Source organism: Emydura macquarii, unplaced genomic scaffold (genome assembly GCF_026122565.2).
Source record: "Emydura macquarii macquarii isolate MOO-44397 ecotype Brisbane River unplaced genomic scaffold, CSIRO-AGI_Emac_v2 contig_1119, whole genome shotgun sequence".
NCBI lineage: Eukaryota > Metazoa > Chordata > Testudines > Chelidae > Emydura > Emydura macquarii.
Window position 1 is genome coordinate 20,288,304 of NW_027131256.1, and position 21,367 is coordinate 20,309,670.

The 21,367-nt window shown below is 42.1% G+C and overlaps 1 protein-coding gene across 2 annotated transcripts; it reads left to right on the forward strand.

Moving 5' to 3' along the window:
- Nucleotides 1-6,054: 6,054 nt before the first annotated feature.
- On the forward strand, nt 6,055-19,634 carry CREG1 (cellular repressor of E1A stimulated genes 1). Of its 2 annotated transcripts, XM_067546281.1 has the most exons (4): nt 6,055-6,381; nt 12,712-12,831; nt 15,598-15,782; nt 16,814-19,634. In XM_067546281.1, coding segments are annotated over exons 1-4 (594 nt in total). In that variant the 5' UTR covers nt 6,055-6,093; the 3' UTR covers nt 16,815-19,634. The 2 variants fall into 2 exon arrangements, with proteins under 2 accessions (XP_067402382.1, XP_067402383.1); XM_067546282.1 differs by lacking the exon at nt 16,814-19,634 and having other exon boundaries at nt 15,598-15,783.
- Nucleotides 19,635-21,367: the final 1,733 nt, after the last annotated feature.

Consider the following 21,367-nt stretch of genomic DNA (forward strand, 5'->3'; position numbering starts at 1 on the left):
CAAAGCTGAAAGAATAGCGCCCCCTTGTGACTACTGGAGGAAAGCAGAATGAACATTTCAAGTTTAAAGTAAGATAAGTATTCAAAGAAACCTTTACATTTGTTGAAACTGTCCTATCAGGAGGATGCTCCAGCTCCCCACTTCCCAGCTAATTACCTTTTTAAAGAATGATCTAATGAACAATAGATTTTTATTGTACCATGGATGATCCAGTTTCAGGATTCATAACGGCAGCTTGTGAGAGCAACAGGATCCAACAGGGTCAGATGGCTGGGCACAAAAAAATCCCTAGATGTATGTGTAAAATACATGACCTGCTTTATACACGTCTACTTCTGGGATAGTAGTTAAAGGTTCTTTTAAAAATACTGATGTAGACAGTTTTCAATGGCCAGAGTGGTTGAGTGTCTTTGTAACCAAACACCACGATTATTGGGGAGTTGGTAATTGTTACATGTTGACATTACACCTTCCATCTAATAACTGAAGTAATAAAACATAGTCGGCCTCCTTGTATATCCATTGTTTACCTTTTTCCTTCCTTTGCCCCATTTGTTCAATCTACTTACTATATCTTGATATTTTCCTCTGTCTTCTTCAACTGTCTGGTTTCCCTAAATCTAATTTTTCTATACGTAATTGCTAACTCTCTCTCTTTCCTTCTCTCACTTCCATTCCTCTCTTTCTCCTCCCTCTCTTTTTTCCCAGTGTTGTTCTTTCCTTCTTCCCCTGGTCTCCATTACTGCCCCCAACATTTCTTCCCTGTACCAATCACTTTCTCCCATGCTCACTAACATTCTCTCCTCCTAGACCCTCCTCTAACAATGACATCCTGCCCGCAATAAGATCCCCTCACACACTCCTCCACCTGCACTCCTTTCCCCTCACTGCAGTGGAAGGGTGGTAAGGGAATAATTCACCATTGTAGGTTGTTAAGGGGACAGGACTGCAGCAAGGATTAATGGAAGCAGGCTCCCTCTGTGTGAGGGGGCAGTGCTATATCCATATACAGTACTGTGTATATTTTAACAATCAGCCAAATCTCAAACAAGAAAAAAATTGCTATTGTTTGTTTACCTTCCCCCTTTTTGTCTTTCTTCCTTCACCTTTTATTCGGACTCACTTTTCTCCCTTTTTCAGTGCTTTCTTCTTCTCCCCCCTACATCATCCGTGCTGTCTTTTCCCCTTCAAAGTTCCCCCTGCTTTCTAAATATATTCTTCTATTAACTGTCACTCTGTCTCCATCCTCTTATCCCCAGCTCTCTTTCTTCCCATTTTCTCCTTAATCTTCTGCCTTGCACTTAACTTCTCTCACACCTTAACCAAGGGGATTTGTATGGCTGTGACTCTCTCACCATTTTGGTGGGACGCCTAACAGCAGCTTTTGCAGCTAGAGTTGTTCCTCCCGTCAGTTCAGCTCCCTACTTAATAGCTCTTCTCCTATGCTTTGGAGGGTTTGGCATCAGCAGAGTTTATTAACCTGTAACCCACAAGTCTGTAACTCTCTCAAGAAGCCAAGGAGGACAAAGTAGTCAGTGAGAATCTTTATTCTGCCTGCCTGAAACCACAGGATTGTAGTAAACAGACTGCCAAAGAATGTGGTAAAGGTCCAAGGATCTGGTAAATTATCCATCAGCTGAAGTATTTAAACCAAGACTGGATGTCTTTTGTTAAAAGCGATGACCTAGTTCAGTTAGGCCAGCTGCAGGATTCACAGGGTGAAATTCTGTGGCCAATGTGATGCAGTAGTTCAGGACAGATGATCATAATGATCCCTTCTGGCTTTAAAATCTATTAAACTAAGAGTGTTGAGGGTCTGATGTGGGCAGATATCTACCTAATTTAGGGTTTTATGCTGCCACCCATTACTATTGTAGCTCAGCACCTTCCTTGTAAAATCAACAGCAAAGTCTCTGGTGGACTTCATGGATTTTCAAGCACTTCACCCTTCACAACTCTGTTTGGCATAATTTGGTTTTTTGTGGGGGTAGTTGGTAAGGGTTTATGAACAGAAGAGGAGAGTCATGTTGTGAGCGTCATTTATGGGGGAAAGGCTTACTCAAAGCAAAAGATTTTGCAAATTTCCTTGTGACTGCACTATACATATAACTAGAGCAGGAAGGTAGACTTCTCTCCAGTCTTTCAGGAAAAGCCAAGGAAGACAAAGCTTGGTATTTCTAATATGTATTGCTGATTTTTAAAAAAGGGATCCTGAGGCAATCCTGGCAATTACATGCCAGCAAATCCAACTTCACTACCAGGTAATCTGGTTGAAACTATAGTAAAGAACAGATTTATCAGACACATAGATGAACATAGTATGTTGGGGAAGAGACTACGTGGCTTTTGTGAAGGGAAATCATGCTTCACCAATTTCTGAGGGGGTCAAAAACATGTGTGATCCAGGGCATATAGTGTACTTGGACTTTCAGAAAGCCTTTGACAAGGTCCCTCATCAAAGGCTCTTACGCAAACAGGCAGTCATGGGATAAGAAGAAAGATCCTCTCGTAGATCAGTAACTGATTAAAAGATAATAAAGAAAGGGGAGGAATAAATGTTCAGTTTTCACAGTAGAGAGAGGTAAATAATGGGATTCGCCAAAGATCAGAACTGGGACCATTGCTGTTCAACAGATTCATAAATGATCTAGAAAAAGGGATAAACAGTGAAGTGGCAAAATTTGCAGATGTTACAAAATTACTCAAGATTGTTAAATCCAAAACTGTCTGTGACGAGTAACAAAGAGAATCTCATAAAACTGGGTGTGGGTGACTGGCCAGCAAAATGGGAGATAAAATGTAATGTTGATAAATGCAAAGTAATGCCTATTGGGAAACATAATCCCAACTATACATACAAAATGATGGGGTCTAAATTAGCTGTTACCATTCAAGAAAGAGATCTTGGAGTCATTGTGTATAGTTCTCTGAAAACATCCGCACAATGTACAGTGGCAGTCAAAAAAGCCAACGGAATGTTAGGAACCATTAGGAAAGGGATAGATTATAAATCAGAAAATATGTCACTATATAAATCCATAGTATTTCCACACCTTGAATGCTGTATCCAGTTCTGGTTGCTCCATCTCAAAAAAGGTGCATTAGAATTGGAAAAAGTTCAGAGAAGAACAACAAAATGATTAAGGGGTCTGGAAAAACTTCCACGTGAGAAGAGATTAAAAAGACTAGGACTGTTCATTTTAGAAAAGAGATGACTAAGGGGTATGACAGATGTTTATAAAATCATGAATGGTGTGGAGAAAGTGAATAAGGAAGTGTTATTTACCCCTTCAAATAACACAAGAATCAGGGGTCACCCAATGAAATTAATAAGCAGCAGGTTTAAAACAAACACACTGATATACTTCTTCAAACAACACAGTTAATTCATTGCCAAGGGATGCTGTGAAGGCCAAAAGTATTATTGGGTTCAAAAAAGAATTAGATAAATTCATGGAGGATAGGTCTATCAATGGCTATTAGCCCAGATGGTCAGGGATACAACCTCATGCTCCGGGTATTCCTAAACCTCTGACTGCCAGAAGCTGGAACAGGACAACAAAGAATGGATCACTCAGTAATTGTCCTGTTCTGTTCATTCCCTCTGAAGTACCTGACATTGGCCACTGTGACAAGACAGGATACTGGGCTAGATGGACCATTGGTCTAGCCCAGTATGGCCATTCTTATGTTCTTATGATATTTCTAAAATAAAAACAAGCCCCCACGGCCTTTAAAGATTGTTTATAAAGCTATCCTATCCTTATAGATTATAAAGAGTACAAGCAAACAAAATAAAAATACAAATACAAACTACAAAAAAGTCATTTGCTCTCACCTGTATGTCTAAAGAGCAAGGGTGTGAGGGCCATTCTGCAGCTCATTTGTCAGAAAAAGTGCTGTGAAAAGAGACTGGTCTTGCAATATGTTGTGAAGTTTGCCAGACATGGACTCAGCCTGATCATTACTGGTGAAGAATTCCTGGGGAAGGGGATCATAGTCAGAGGTGGACTCAGATACACCGCACTAGCTTTACCTAACTAAGGGCTAGTCTACACTTAAAACTTACTGTAACACAGCTGTATCGGTACTGCTATAAGAGCAACTGTGTAGCTGCGTGATGTCAACGAGGAGAGCTCTCCCGCCAACATAATAAAACCATATAAAAGAACGGTGGCAGCTATGTTGGCAGTAGATGCTCTCCCACCGACATAATGCTGTCCACACTAGCACTTATACCTGCAAAAGGTATGTTGCTCAGGAGGGCGTTTTTTTCACCTCCCTGTGCGACAAAAGCTTTACCAGCCTAAGAGAGACAAAGCTCCAGTTCACATGCAGTGCCAAAAACTTTCCCCTGCGCTTTCATCACCTATGCTTTGGAGAATGATCTAAATTAAGGGCGAGTCTACACTTAAAATTATTGCAATGGTGCAGCTGCACCAATGCAGCTACTCTGCTGAAGTGCTTTAATGAAGGCACTCCATGCTGCCAGGAGAGAGCTCTTCTGTTGGCATAATTAATCCAGGTCCCTGGGAGACAATAGCTATGTCAATCAGAGCTGTCCCACTCACATAGCACTGTGTAAAGGGGGAGTTAGGCTGGTATAACATCACTCAGGACTGTGTGTGGATTTTTCACACCCTCGAGCGACATAGTTATACTGTTATAGCTCTGTAGCGTAGACCAGAGCTAAGTAAGGGATGATATGTTTTACTGATTCTCAGTCTGGCACTGCTAGAGAGATTTTCTTGGATCTGATCAGTCTTTTCCACTAAACAGAAAAATAATAATGATATTAAACACAGAACCATAGTGCCTCACAACAGGAAATACTCAAACCAGAAACTGTGCAATTAGCTGTACGGGTCAGCTCATTGAGACTTCCCAGAGGCTATTGCAGAAGAAAAACTGCTTAGCAGGCCTAATGGGGACCGCACAGACTAGGACAAAGTTATTAGAGCGGGTCAGTTTCAACTCCGGTCCCCCACAACAGCAGGCCATTCTTCCGATCCTGCAATAAGCAGGCGGACCCCTATGCCCCTGCGCAGCCCCACGGCCTTCAGTGGGATCATGCGTGGTTGCAGGGATCCGCGCACTCCCCCCCCCAGCTCAGTGCAGTACGAGCCACAGCCGTAATTACTAAACGTCGCTGCTTAGGAGTAGCAGAGACTGGGAGGGGATGTTGCTGCAAGATCTCTCCCGAACTTGCACAACCAGAGGGCAGCCAGCCAGCCCTGCACGCTGCTGGTAAACCACCCTGGAACAGCCGGGGCGCAGGATCAGGAAACCTTCCTGCCAATTAAATCCATGCAAAATATGCGGAGGAGAGGGCGGGGAGCTAGAGGGAAATCCCCGCACAAACCCGGAGCGATTCCCCCGGGGACTGGGCCCCAAACTGCCCTGCGGCCGCTCCCTGCTGGGCCCCGCTGCGGCAGGGCAGGGCAGGGCAAGGCAAGGCAGGGGATGTGCAAAAGCGAGCGAGCCTCAGCTGCCTCACGCGCCCAGTAACAGCCGCTCGCGCTGCTAGTAGTAGGGAGTAGCTGCCCCGCCACCGCACTCCCGCCCCCCTTTCTCCCACGTGACCAGACGGGAGGCGGCGGGCGGGAGGGAGGCGCACGCTTCTGTCTGTTTATATTTTACCTGTCTTGCCTTGTGACTCCCACTGACTCCGCCCCCCAGTCTGCGTTAATCCCACCTCCGCCCATTCACGGCCAGTTGTTATTGGAGGAGGTTCCGGGAGAGGGCTTTGTTCATTGGCTGATATTTGAGTGACTCCTCCCTCCCCCGAAAGCTGCTGGGAGAATCGGCGGTGTTTACACCCGACGGACTTCGTGCCCATTCGCCCCGCCCTCTGGCAGATTTTATTGGTGTACAGGAGAGGGCGGCGTGCGCCCATTGGCTGGGAGTAGAATGCTCACGCACGACTGAGAGGGGGGTAATCCCATACCGTTCCGCCCCCAGCGCGCCCTCATTGGCGGAGATGGCCAGCCGGTGGGTGCCCATTGGCTGAGAGTGGTGCGGCCCCGCCCCCATGAGGGACCTGCTCAACGCCGCTCGGAGGTGGCCCGGTCAGGGGGATTAATCTTAGGTGCGATGACGCCGTTGTGGTCGCTGGTTCTACCCTGGGCGCTGCTGGTGGCCGCCGCCGCCGCCGGCGGGGGGAGCGGGATCCCCCCGCACGAGGACGCGGCGCGCGTGGCCCGCTACGTGGTTCACCAGTGCGACTGGGCCGCGCTGGCCACGCTGTCGGCGCGGGAGCCGCTGCGGGGCCGCCCCTTCGCCAACGTCTTCTCGCTGAGCGACGGGCCACCCGGGCCCCGCGGGAGCGGCGTCCCCTACCTCTACCTCACCGCGCTGGAGGTGTCGGTGCAGGACCTGCAGGTGCGCGCGCGGGGCCGGGGCCAGGGGGCGAGAGGGAGACGCGCGCGTGCCGTGGGGGGTCGCTGGCGGCCTCCTCGGCGGAGCGACCTGCCCCCCCTCCTCCCTCGGTGTGTCGGGGGGGGGAATCTGCCCCCCCCCCCGCCGCCCCTGAGTGACTCAGCGCCTGCTGCGGCTCCCGCCAAGGTGGGGTGTGAATGTGCCGTGAGCGAGCTCATCCGAGCGGGCGGGGGGGAGGAAGAAAGTGACCTAGCAGGCGGGATTGGGGCCTGCTAATTCAGGCTACCTGTCAGCCACTGCTGGCATGCTTTGCCCTCCCCCCTCCTTCCCCCGTCTGAGGAGGGTGTTGCACCCCGGAGGTGCCCCGTGCCCACACTGCACACGTGCTCCCGGTTGTGACACAGGTCAGACCTTCGCTCTCGCGGCACAGCTGGGTCCTTCGAGCATTCCAAACCCTGCCCCTTGTGGCAGGGCCAATTCCTCCTGAAGGGTAAAGGAAGTTTATATTGGCCAACCTTAATTGGGATGTTACTAGTAAACATCCTCATCCCACAAATTTCTGTAAGGGTGACGAGCAAGTTAATAATCCTCTTTTTATTGTCTGTGGAAATGGCAGGATGCACCACTCCTTTTATTGGAATGATCCTATGCTTAGGGCCCTTGCAAAAGCAGCTGCAAACATTAATTCTTAAAAATTTGAAATCAAAATAGGGATATTGGTATATGAATTGGCTCCAATGCTTGGGGGAAAAAAACAACAAACAGCCTGCAACTTCCTAAGATGTCTGCTGCTAATTCATCAGTAGCCTGTGATATTTTCTTCAAGAGTTGGAGCATTCTTTCTTCTGTCACTACTGATGGTTTGAGTGCTGATTAAAGTAGCCTTTATTGAATACAACATCTGGAAACATCAGAAGTATCAGGCACTTACTATAAAGTGAAGAAAAATGTATCTTTGCTGAATGTACAGAAGAGGACTAGTGACTAAAAATATTACAGCGCTTGACCAGCAAAGCATTGAGTATTCTGCCACAGTGGTTCTATAGATGCAAGCAGCCAGAAAAAAAAAATCTTTAGACAACACTCCTGAACATATCATGGGTATCTATGACAAAAATGCACCAATAGATGAAACTGCTGAAGGCAGATCCCAGGGGGGGCCCTGAACAAAGAAGCAGAGGATTCCAAAAAGATCAAAAAGGGAGGATGGGCACCAAATGAGCCACTAAGGACTCTGCAGCTGAAAAATTGGCACTCTTGGGCTAAAGGAACCAAGGGTATGTTTACACTACAGGAACAAAAAAACAAAGCAACTAGTCTCAAAGCCTGGATTAACTGACTTGGGCTCACTGAGCTTGTGCTATGGGGCTAAAAAACATCTACACTGATATTCCACTTGGGTTGGAGCTTGACCTCTGAGACCCTTGCTGGGTTTCAGAGCCCAAGCAGGAACATCCACACTGCTATTTTTAGCCCCGTTCCTGAGTCCAGGTGAGTTGACCTGGGCTCTGAGACTTGCTGCTGCAGTGTCTCTTGCAGTGTATTCATACCTGAAGAGTTTAAGAGATGCTGTAGAGCAAATACTAACTAAATTATTTTATAGTTGACCGAAACAAAAGGCTTGAGAGCAGATTATGGAACAAAGAATCAGAGTAGCTACCGCTGAAAGTACATAATCAGCTTCTGCAGAACTTCTTTGGCTGTGGTGAAGAATGAACTACTAGACTGATTTAGTGCACTGGGTGGGGGGAGGAGCAGCAGTTGGTTGTACGTATGCTGCAGTAGAGGAGGGGATGGGAAAGGCTTTGTGCACTAGTCATTGCTGCTTCTGTAAAGAATCTTAAAAGTATTAGAGGTGTGTACTGATTCCCACTGGGAGCATGAGACCAAAGAGTGCAGAACCAATAATGATGGTATCGAAAGATTAAAAAATTAAACTACAAACATGTAAAAATAAGTAGCGCCATCTTGGGTATTAAAACAGCCAAGTCCCTGCTGTACAGTGCTGTCTAAATAGACAAAACACAGATTTGGAGGAAGATCCAGTACATGATTTCCCCCTCTCTTCACTCACTTTCCCTGTAAAGAAAATTAAAACATGGGCAAAACAGGCATGATGTTTTGTTTTTAGCCTTTGTCTAAATAACTAATGCCAATTTGCCTCTTGAATAATCTGTCTGTAGTCTTCAATTGGTTTCTTGAACCCTTTGTAGTTACCATTTTTCACTTTTAATTTCTATTTGTTTTAAGAAACATGGAGTTTTGATCAAATACTGCATTTTATGACCCCCGCCTTTCCGTTTTGACACACTTATAGACTTTACTGGTTCAGTAGTCTCTTTCCAACCAGAAGGCTCCCCAACAGATGTTTTATTCTCTTATCTATATTCTGCTGTTGCAGGGCATAGGTCAACTGTTGGTTTACCATCACATGGAGACCTCTGTCAGCAGATAACACCGAATAACTATGATTCAGCTTCTTTTGGAGTTGAGTAACTTGAGCATCTTCACTGTCGAAGTCTTGTGATTGCTGTAGTTTCATAAATGCAATAGGAACTTGTATAGTGCTTAGGTCACTTAATTTTTTTTGCTGAAATAAACTATTCTAATGGAATTTCCTAGATGCACATTGAACTCAGCTTTGTTTGTGGGGAACTGTGAAATAAAATGTCAAATTATATACAGAATCTGGTATTTTAAAAACAGACTTCGTATTGTGAAATCAAAGAAATGCACAAGAAAGATGGAAATTTGTGCAGACCTGCATAAAGTTTGTACAAATATCCTTTCTTCTCTGACTGTAAAATCTCTGTGTAGATCTTTGCAATTACAAAACTAAATTCGTTTGGGACCTAATTGAGATATGAAGCTTGTCCTCAGAAGATAAAAGCCTTAATTTCTACTTCACCAGTTAGAGGATCAGAATTTAAATTTAATTTTGTCCTTCTTGGAAGTCCATTACTGCTAACCTGGTAAACTGAAATCAAGCTGAGAGGAATGAGGGCTTATCTTCTATTATTGGTTAAACAGACTTGTAGATAAACATGGGTTCTCCATGATTGGATCTGCATTGACGAACCCTTGCTTCAGTGTGGAACTCCATTGACTTCAGTAGGGCTTTGCATAGATATAAGGGACTGCCCATGTGATCTGACTACAACACTGGAGGGAGGGCTTATAATCTTATGAATTTTTTCAATATTTATATGAATGTTCACTCCATGATGGGAATGCAGTACTTTGAAGTACTATTTTGTTTTGTTTTCCTTTGGAGGGATAACATCTGTTGAATTGTTTGTTTCTTGTCATACACTTAGGGCCTGACTACACTAGGGGTCTTCGCACTAATATAGATGCACTGCTTCATTGTAAAGCAGGGCTTGCACTAGTGTAGTGGTTCTTAAATATTTTGTATTCATGACCCCTTTCACACAGCAAGCCTCTGAGTGTGACCCTGTGGGCTCCCCACTCCCCCTTTATGCCTGGCCCCCCTCTTTGCCCCAACCCCTGCACCCTCCTTCCTATGTCCACCTGAGGAAATTGACCTGCATGCACAGAGTGGCTGATATTGCTGCTCGCTCCCCCTTTGAATGCTGCTTCTCCACACATCCCTAGGGGGCTGTGTATGTGTGGGGGGGGAGGTGCAGCAACATCAGGGCTCCCTGCATCCAGGTCCCTTTCCCCACCTGGGCTGTGTAAGGGGAGGGCAGAGAGCATCAGCTCCTGATGCTTGCCTCACAGCACAGACCAGGTGGGGAAGTGATCTTGTTCCCCTCTCCCCCTGCAGCCCCCTAGGGCAGTGGTTCTCAACCTTTCCAGACTACTGTACCCCTTTCAGGAGTCTGCTTTGCCTTGCTTACCCCCAAGGTTCACCTCACTTAAAAACTACTTGCTTACAAAATCAGCCATAAAAATACAAAAGTGTCACAGCACAGTGTTACTGAGAAATTGCTTCCTTTCTCATTTTTACCTTATGATTATAAAATAAATCAATTGGAATATAAATATTGCATTTGCATTTCATTGTATAGTATATAGAGCAGTATAAACAAGTCGTATAAAATTTTAGTTTGTACTGAGTTTGCTAATGCTTTTTATGTAGTCTATTGCAAATACCTAGATGAGTTGATGAACCCCCTGGAAGACCTCTGCGTAGCCCAAGGGGTACATGTACCCCTGGTTGAGAACCACTGCCCTAGGGAGTGCAGAGGAATGTTGGGGGTGGATGAGCAGTATGTGTGTGTCACTGCTTGCCCCCCTCTCCCCCTGTTTCTCCGCAGGAAGGAAGCAAGGGGGCTCACAGCTCCACCGTTGGGCAGCGCTCCAAGCTCACAGCCCCATGCCTGGCCAGGGTTTGGGGCTCACACCTTGCGACCCCCACATAACCACATTGTGACCCCTAGTTTGAGACCCAATGCACTAGTGCAATGTATTTTGCTTTCAGATGTAGCATATTTATACCAGGAATTTGCATCTGTGTAATGTGATCATGACCCTTATCCTGTACTTTAAATGTACACGGACTTTTACCAACTCCACATCTAGCTTTGGAAGAAAAACTAGGTTTTCTGATCTGGATTCTTACTACAAAAGCTTCTGTTTAAATTTCTTGATGTTTTCAATCAATTAATTTTTGTAAAATTAAAAAAAATCTCCCTGTACACGTTGACAACCACTAAGTGTGACTAGTTATAGTTAAGGCATTCTCATTATGTCAGCTTTTGGGTCTTTCTGACTTATTCTAGGACAGGCACCTTATGCTTATTTTTAGACCAAAATTCAATTTTTTTTCAAAGTTATGTAAAAAGTCCTTCAGATATGTTTGTGCCACCAGAATAGAGTTGAGTGCTTTTTTTTTTTTTAAACAGTTGAAGTTACTTTCAGATGTTTGAAATCCTAACTCAAATTGAATTTTTAAAACTAGCTTCAAACTAGTTTTGGAGCATCTGAGGACAGGTGTCTCTGAAGCAATCTGTCTTAGAAATAACATTGTTTAACCTACTTGTCTTACAATAGTGTGTGTGGACTAACTTAAGTCCATATATTTATAACTGTGACACTCTCTAAATTGATTACATCACAGACCTTGTGTACAACTGATCCATTCACTAGAATAAACTTTTCTATGTTCACTATGTCTGCCTTTGTTTTGTACAGCCCTGTGCATGCCATTAGTGCACAGCATAACTTAAATATGAAATAACTAGATAATACGTTAAATTCATATGTTAATTAGGCCTGTGTTTTTTAGGCCTCCAGTTGTACTTTAGATGAACTTTCCTGTTAGAATCCAAACTGTGCAGTCTTCCAGACCTATTTAGAGGCCGTCTATCTAGGGTATCAAATTAAGTAGTTTAGAAAAATAATACAGCTAGAAAAAGAAGGTGGTGACAAATGTTGGTAACTTTTTTCTCTTGCTTTCTTACTATACATTCTGGGTACTACTTGGAACTTAATTTGAAAATTCCTTTGTGGCAATCAGTCAGGGATGGATATTTACCAGAGGTGGTTTTTACCATCCCAGGAAAATCTAGTTAGTCCCAGTTTAAGGCATTTTTCTAAATTGTTTCAAACATACACCATATTACAGATATTTTTAATTACATATTATTTTTAATTACATATTCAAATTGCAATTACATAAAACAATAGATTTTTAGATTCATTTAAGATTATACAAATTAAAAGTAAAACTGCAGGAGATGTAATATTAATATATGCAACTATAATCCTGAATATTGAAATGGCTGTATACATTTTGGTTTGGTATTTTCTCAAGGAAATTATACGTCATAACTTACATATGTCAGTTTTTAATATTGCATAAACAAAAGTTGAAAACATTCAATTATATGAAAACACCAATAATGCAGAATTGTAGGCTTGAAGCATTAAGCAGTCAGAAACATGGAGAGTTGCAGACTACAGTCCAGGCCCATTTGGCCATGAAACATTCTGTAGCAGAAGACCAGCTTTGATGATGTGGTGGTTTTTAACCTTTTTTTCATTTGTGGACCCCTAAAAATATTTCAAATAGAGGTGTGGACCCCTTTGGAAATCTTAGACATAGTCTGCGGACTCCACTGATGTAGTGGATAGACCAAACTTATTCCTCAGTTTTGAATGGATGTATCCAAAGTTTGAAAAGATGCTTTCTGAACTTCCTGCACACTCATACAATTATTTTAAAGCCGGGTTCAGGATGGTATTCACCAGTGCCTTGCATTTCCTGGGAAATTGCCAAACCTGCAATCACTTTATTTTAACAAACTTAGTTATGTAATCTATTGCTTTGGGACAGTTTTGCCAATTACCTTGCTGCTTATATTTCAGGTGAATGCAAATGCCTCCCTAACAGTGTCTTTGGCACAGACACCTTACTGCAAGAAGAAAGGCTATGATCCCCAGAATCCCCTGTGTGCCCACATTATCTTCTCTGGGACTGTTGATAAGGTAAACAACTGAAAGTCAGCACTGAACAGGACAGTATTAAATACAAAGCAATACTCTTTAGTGACCAGAAATTTAAGAACTTCTGTACAAAAGTGTAACATTACATACTTGACAGAAAAGATTCAAACAAATCTAAAGAATCAGGCTAAGCACTTTGATGATAGCAAGGTAGCTCATAGTTTGCGTCACACCTGACCAATACTTGTATCCCTGAGAGGTCCTAGAGAAAATTCTCTGCTGCTGTTCTGGGCAGGGCTACTACAGTGAGGGAAGTCTCTAATTTCTGTGGATCTTCTTTTAAGAACTAACAAATCTAAATCAACTTTCTGTCAGTGCAAAATAACTTTATACTGTGTTAAGTGCTCAGGTCAATCTGATTTTAAGTGACCCAAGTGATTGGGCTTCTACCACTTCACTTGGTTGACAGCTAGTATGAGGCATAGAATTATAGGAGTTTAAAGATGGAATTATTATTACATCAGCTGTTGATCTTCCTGCCAATGCAGTGTTGTTTCCTACCATTTAGTAGTGCTTTGTTCAGTCTAATTTAGTTCTAGCAGCCTTCTGTGGGACACTAGCCTTCAGTGGAACACTTTGTCATTCAGCCTAAATTTTTCACTCTAACATCTCATTACTGATAATTATTGCCTCTTGCCCAGAAGATACAACTGCACCTAGAATATTGCCTCAGCCATGTAGAAAGAGTCTATTACATTTCTGCTCTGTAATATGGTTGTTCTACATGTGCAACCAGCCTCTTCTGCTGTTTATGCTACTTGCTGTGCCCTATTACCATACATGTCTGTATATCAATGTTAGACTGGATAGCAAAATATCTCATACATTTTGCTGTCTGTGGTTTCGTCCTTGTTTTTCATAGTTCAGTTTCTTTCCAGTTTAGGTACTTTTACACCCTTCAAATACTAAGTCTTACGTTCCCTCTTTCTTTGTTTTTTATCTAGTTAAACTGCGTGCTCTTTAGCCTTTGAGGATCCAGTAGTAAGAGAGCTGGCCCCCAAAAATATGCATGATAAACTTGTATTTAATACACAGTAAGTTATTTAATGACTGCTGAATTATTTACTAAAGACACTACCATCATTCTCCAGTTTGCATAAATGAATAGCTACCATTGCTGGTTGCTGTGTCTTCAGACAGGGATTTGACATCTTTTGGCAAAGTCTCTGAGCTTTAAAGGAACTAATATAACTTCCTGACTTTTGCTGAAATTTGCTTGTTTATGCAAATAATGAAGCTACCAGCCCTGCTCCCTACCCTGGTTTCCTAAAAGTTGTCTCTATATCAAGATTAATTTATCAACTTGAGAAGTAGAATTAAACCAGATACTGCAGCATTGAGACAGTCACCTTTTTCAGCTCTTGTAGAGTTATAACTTTCTTCTCTAGCAAAATCTCCTGAGGACTTGTTTACACAATGGAATAATGTTCTGTATTTCTAAAGTGCACTAATGTGTTGTACATTAATTGCTCCATGTAAATGCTGCTGGTGTGCTTTAACATGGTGCTGTTTGAAACAGTACTATGTTAAAGCACACTAGGGAACCTATAGTGCACACAAACAGGATCTACCTGAAGCAATTAATGTGCAGCAGGTTAGTGTGCTTTAGAAACCACACTCCTGTAGAGTGCAGTATCCCACCACATGAACAAGCCCTCAGCCACCATAACCTGGGTTTCATTACAGTGTCTCAAAGACTTACCTATGATTTTCCCAAACAGGGTAGTTTTCAGTCTGTGGCCTATCTTTGTACCCAAGCAGAATTAATATCTCTTCTTAAAGATATTACTTTACCTTTGTCTGAGCTTTTCTCCTATGGAGGAAAGAACTTAATCTGTAGCTGAAGTAGTAGTTCATTGTGACCAGAAATGCAATGGGAATATCAAGAGTTCTTAATTTTCAAAGAGATCAAACTGGTAAGTAAACAAATGTCAGTGATATCCTGTATGCTTACTCAAGAATGCTCCTCTTCTTCAGGTGAAAAAACCAGACTATCCTACAAGGAAACTTGCAAGGCTGCTATATGGATTTCTGTGGCTTTTTACTCACTATTACCAAGTGATTGGTCTCTTCACAGAGAGAGTCTTTGGCCTTAGTTGATATTTTAAAGAAGAAATAATATTGCATTTATTCAAACTTTCATGGGATTGATCTTCCTCCTTTCACTTGAAATTGTCATACATCATCACTCAGAGTTCCAGTGCTTTTCTATGGGTAATATTTCTCCCTTTGGATAATATTGAATTAGAAGAATTATTGCTTGTTAATTTCCAGTGGTGATACTTAGAATGGTGAACATACCCATGCTATAGAGAAATTCCTGTTGGCTATCTAGCTTTCTGGGGCAAACCTCAATCTGGATGAACCCTTCCTGATCATAGATGGAGGTAGGGATACTATAATTTGGGTAGGAACCTCTTTTTTTTTTATTCTGTTAGTAGAATATTCTTATTGGCAATTGATTTAAAATGCCTCTTCTTGTTAAGATTTGGAATAACTATTCTGAAGGTGTCTGCATCTGATTAATGAAAGCATCTGTTGTTGCCAAAAAGCAAAGTCAACCATCTGTCTGAATGTGGACAGGCTCTACCATACCAGTGAGTCCTCTGGGTTGGTAGATATGTCTAAGTGCCAAGAGCTGGAAAGGGCAATTGCAAGAATGAAGTAATGTGTTTTTTTGCTAACTAAATTTGTCTTTTACCAAGGGACGTTTACATCTTTTGTAATATGTTGCTGGTTACTTGTTAGGTGAATGGTACAGAAGTGGACTTTGCAAAGCTAGCATTATTCAGTCGACACCCTGAGATGGCAAGCTGGCCTCGAGATCATAACTGGTTCTTTGCCAAATTCAACATCACCAATATTTGGGTCCTGGATTACTTTGGTGGACTGAAAACAGTGACCCCAGAAGAGTACTACAATATCACACCTTAGTAAGTCCCTAAGTTTGTCATATACCTGTTTATCTCATATTTGGAAACTGCAAACTTACTCCTAGAACACCTCCATCACAGATAGCAGATATGAGCTTTCCTCTTGGGCTTTTTTAATGCTTGTTGATGTCTTTTCCCCAAGTGGTTTACTAGGTGGATGTTGGTCCCTAAGGTAAAGAAATCGCTATAATCTGACTAGTGAGAGTCTGTGGCACCTTAAAGACTAACAAATTAATTTGGGCATAAGCTTTCGTGGGCAGAAACCCACTTTGTCTTCATGCATCCGACAAAGTGGGTTTCTGCCCACGAAATCTTATGTCCAAATTAATTTGTTAGTCTTTAAGGTGCCACAGGACTCTTGCTGTTTTGCTAAAAACAGACTAACACATGGCTGCCCCTCTATAATATGAATATTTCTGTTGATCAATTCCTGAGAGACCAAGCTTTCCCTTTACTGGTTTATTTTCTTTCATTCTTCTGCATGCACGTCTTGGTATGTGAGCAGAGATCCTACCCAGTTGTAATTTTAATCTGTGGTGTATCTAGCGAAACATGCCAAAAGTTGTGAAATATAAAAATTTGGGAAGCTTTCCTTTTTAAGAAGGATCATTATGGGTAGTTGTAACTGTATCTCTAACTTAAACATAATTTCCAGGGGAAAGGCTCCTTTGGAAGGAGCACTGAGAGACAGTGCTGCCTCTGTATTAAGTGCAGGCTAGAAAGATGTCTTCTTTAGTGTAATGGCTAAGCACTGTGAGAACACTCCAGTGTACTTATGCTAGAATATGATTCTTATTGTTTGATAGATCATTGTAACGGTTGCTGAATTAGAATCCTCAAGAGTCCTACACAACTTCTAAATTCTCTTATCGTAATATTGGGGTGTCTAGAAGTTCTGTGACATACCCTTTGTTCTATGGGGCAGAAAGCTGCAGAATGAAGTTCCAAAATTTTCTTGAAATAACTTTTTTACCTGAAAGCATAAATATTCATTCAACTTAATAACTCTTCTTATTTTTATCCTCTTGTAGGTAGAGGAAGATCCTGGATGTTATCAACATACAAACTCTAACTTCTTAGCCTTTTCCCTTGCTTTCTGTTTCAAGGGCAAGTATCTTCTCATTCACTCTTAGAGCTGAGTTAAAACTGCAAAAAAAAATCACAAATTTGCTCAATTTTTAATGAGCTTGCTTTGTTTCTGTTCACATCTCAAACATTTTTGTGATGTGAGTTTTACTGGCAAGAATGATCACACAAGTGAATTTCCAAATCCCATGTGAGTATTCCTGTTGATTAACACGTTTTCCTTAGGTTCATAGCCACGGGTGGACAACACTCAGGCATACCCAAATCCGAGCCCATGTGAATCCCCTCTCTCCCCTGTCCCAGGGGAATGGAGAAGGAGATGGAAAGCCTCTGTTCCTCCCCCAGCTCCTCAGGTTTTCTGGAATGGTTAGTAACTGCCCACTCCCCCAACTGGGAGGGTGGGGGGTATGCTACTAGGGGGAACACAGCTGCCCTGCAGGGACATGTAAAGACCCCTCACAGTCCCCAGGGATTGTGGGGGAGGGTGGTGCTGTGCACCCAGGGGTCAGAAGCAAGTGGCTGTAGCTACAGAACAGAGAAACAGGCTGCTGCTGCTTTTGCAGTGTGGAGCCCAGCCAAGCTCTCTCATCATTGCCCATCTACCATAAATTGGGGCCCCGTCAAATTTCCATTCCTAGCTGTGCTACTGATGTTAATCACAACAAATCAACACAGTGTAAATCATATGTCTGAGCACAAATAGTCTTGCAAATATCAATCCACATGGTTTTAAACAATTGTCTAATAAATAACTCAGGTTATGAATTGTGGATAGTTTGTGTGCAGAAAAGGGCTAAGTTTATTTAAGACTACTTTAGTATTAGCTCAGCTCTACACATTTCTGTGCCTTAATTAAATCATTCCTGTTCGTGGGCTCTCGAGGAGAAGATTTTTAACTTCTTAAAATACCAGTTTTGCTCTGGGTCATGGTCTTTGGGGCAGAGTAAACTCTAATCAATTACATTCTGCAGCATGGTCCAGGGCTGACTTTACCTAGAATATAGAATAGGCGACTCACATCAAGATGGAGAGTGACCTGCTAGGGACCTGAAGTCTCCAGGAACTTCAATTGCACATTATTGATGAGTCCAGTTTCAGTCTGAAACACTTTCTGTTTAGATATTTATATAGCTCTCATCAGTGTCATTCAGTGATGCTCATACCTCAGTGGCTCAGGAGCCAAATTAGTGATCAACATTACCCAAAAGAGTCACAATAATGTGACTTTGTTTCATTTAAAAATATATATATTTATATTTAATTTTTATATATTTAATTACTGTCACAGCAAAATGACTGAGCAAATAGTCTACAATTGTTAATAACATAGTAAAAGCATCCTGATTGGCTAATAATTTAGATTGGTTTATAATTAAATCTTACAGTGTTTTAATATGTGCTGCAAAAAGCTGCAGAAGACACATTAAAGAGCCACTTGTGGCTCTGAAGCCTCAGTCTGAGTATCACTGCTGTCGTGTGAGTATCTTATGAAAACTAAATGTATCCCTCAGGCTCCTGACAAATTGCTGACATAGCCTTTACTTGGGCAAAGCTTGTGTGCCATTATTCTTTAGAAACAACATGTTATGATTAGTGAAAATGTCTGATACTTATGTGTCAAAATTACTAATTCTTCTGCTGAAAACTTCACCATATTAATGTTAAATCCAGTCTTCATTCTGGAAGTTCTCTTCTCACTCACTCATCCCTTACACAGCATTTGGCTTGTGAATTTAATGTAGCCACTATGAAAAGGGGTCCATTAATTACTTGTAGTCTCTAACTTCTGAATCCATGAAGAAAAGTCTTTAGATTTATAAATCTAATTAGTTAATTGCTTGAAACCTTTATTTTCTTCCAATAATAGAACTAGTTTGAGGTACTTTTTTAAGCATATAAGGAACTTTTCAGTGAGTAACCCAAAAGGGGGGAAGGTTTATGAAATATAATATAGCTGTTTCACCCTTTGAAGTGGTCCTGGTTCACATTAGCTAATGAAAACACTTATGACAAACTTAGTTCCCTGCTCTTTAAAAGTGTACCTCAATCAAGCGGATTGCATGTTAGAATACAAATAGATGTGTAATTCTATCTGATCTCCCAAGTGCCAAGTTCACAAGAAGTGCCAGAAAGGGCCACTTTAGCAGATTAAATTAATTGATCTCATAATGAGGAAGAATTATCTAGTGGCTAGAGCAAGGGACTTTGGGAATCAAGACTCCTTAGTGAGTCAGTAGCAGACCCAGAAATAGAACAGTGTCCATGGTTATATCATGTAACCTCTCTCCTTCTCTATAGTGTGGCTATGTTACTGTTTACCTTATAAAGTGTTGGAAGATTTGTAAATCACTTTGATTATCTCTGATAAATTATCATTCTGCTGTATGTATACCTCTCCCTTCATTTCTTTGTAAATGGAAAATCTAGCCAAGTTACAACATTTGAAAAACTTTTGATAAATTAATTGGGAAGATGATTGGGTACTGAGGAAGCTTGCAATTTGGAAATGACTCTTGTTGGATAACTAATGCTGAATTTATATGTAGAACGAGCAAAGGTTTTACATTAAATATAAATTTTTAAAAATTGGAGAGCTCTCCTGACAATTTAGTCACTTGAGGACTCCTTGCATCCATTCTAACTGAAGTCCTTGAATGCTCTTCTTGTGCTTCAGGAGAGTGACTTATGATTCAATATATTTTATTCTGTGTGAACAACCTCTGATGTTGGGCATACGTAACTATTAAAATCTATTTTTATGGCAAATGGTGGTTTGGTTCATTTATTACACAGTTCAAGGATTACTGATTTTTTTCCACTTTCCCCCCGTGTTCCTGCTATGTGGCTGTCGCTGCTGGATGTATCATATTTGCTAGAAGGAATGGAGGAGATGCTCTATCTGATGTGGTGCCTTCATCTTTCTTATACCTTCCCTACACTGATGCTGACACTTTGGTGGTGGTCTAGGTACGATGTCGTATAGTGATCTGATCTCAGGGAGTGGGGGGAAGGTTTCATTCACATAAATTAAAACCTAGAGGTGCTGTACTATAGTGAGGGAGGGAAGGGCCCCTTGGGTAAACACTAGCTAGACCTAATGTACAACAAATCTGATTTGACCATTCCCCTTGATATGTGTACCACATCTAAAACTATTCCACTGATTGTCCTTGTTGCTGACCTTTTCTTGTTTTCATGAATTTGTTCTTCTCTTAAACCAATTGCTCTGTATTTTACTAGAAGTGATTGAAGTGTATTCACCTTCCTCCTTTTGTATATTAGCCCTCTCAGTGTTTTTAGTTCTGACCACCTAAATTGTTTTTTAAGACGAAGTTTAAAAAAAAAAAAAAGGATCTCTTCAGTGGAAAAATGTAGTCTGTCATTTTAGTTGATCACTGAAATGGGCACTGCCTTACTCTTATTCTGAGTGTTCTCTTTTAAGGTCTGTGAGCAGAGTTATATACCCTTTCCTTTGACCCTGCCTAGCATGATAGTCTCCTTACATTAGCCTTTTCTTGCACAAGATTCCTCTGCTGTTCTGTGGCTTGGGTTGGAGTCATTTGTTAATACCTTCCACTAATATGACACAATTGTTTAGGACAAATCGATTAATGTTTTTTTTCCAGTAGAGGCTACAGGGCAATTTTAGATAGGGGGATTTTGGCCTACACTAGAACTTGGGGCAGGATACCAGGATGAATACTTCTTTTGGAAGAGTGCTATGATCTCCAGAAGGATCTGGCCAGATACACATTCTTCCCACTGAAGGTGTCCTGTGTAAGCCTCTGAACTTTCAGGGACCTGGATCTTCAGGGTTAGTCATAGAGTTTCAGACCGGAAGGGAACACCAGATCATCTAGTCTGACCTGTATCTCATGAGCCACCACCAGCACCTGCACATTACACTCTGACCAAAATTAGACCAAGGTGTTTCAGGTAACTGGAGACTAAACTGTTATGTGCTCCAGGCAGAGAATAGGTGGGACCAAGGTTTCTGCAACGGTAGGGAATCCTACCAAGTGACCCACATGCATGTGTTGCAGAGGAAGGGGGGAAACCTAACATGGCTGCCAAGCTGACACTGGTGAAAATTCCTGCTGACTTCACCCATATAGTGATCAGTTAGACCCTGGACATGCGAGCAAGAACGAACAAGCTAGCCAAACACCTGAGACAGAGGTTTGTTGCCACCTTAGAGGTCTTGGCTATTTCATCCAGTGTCTCTCTAGCCATGGCTGTCTCTGATGTTTCTAATGAAGGAGATCAATTTTCTCCCCCCTCCTCCTGCCTCCAATACAGTGGGAGCAGGGCCAGTTGGGAAGGAGAATAATGAAAAAGCCTTCCTGACCCCTGTAGGTGACTGGCTGAAGCCCTGAAGCATGATTGTTTAGGAACATAAGACATAAACCAGAAGGTAACCCTCAGGCTTAATTTAAGAAATCCTAGCTTAAGGTGCTGGTGTTGCTACAGGACTTGTAGAATATTTGGACTGAAAAAGC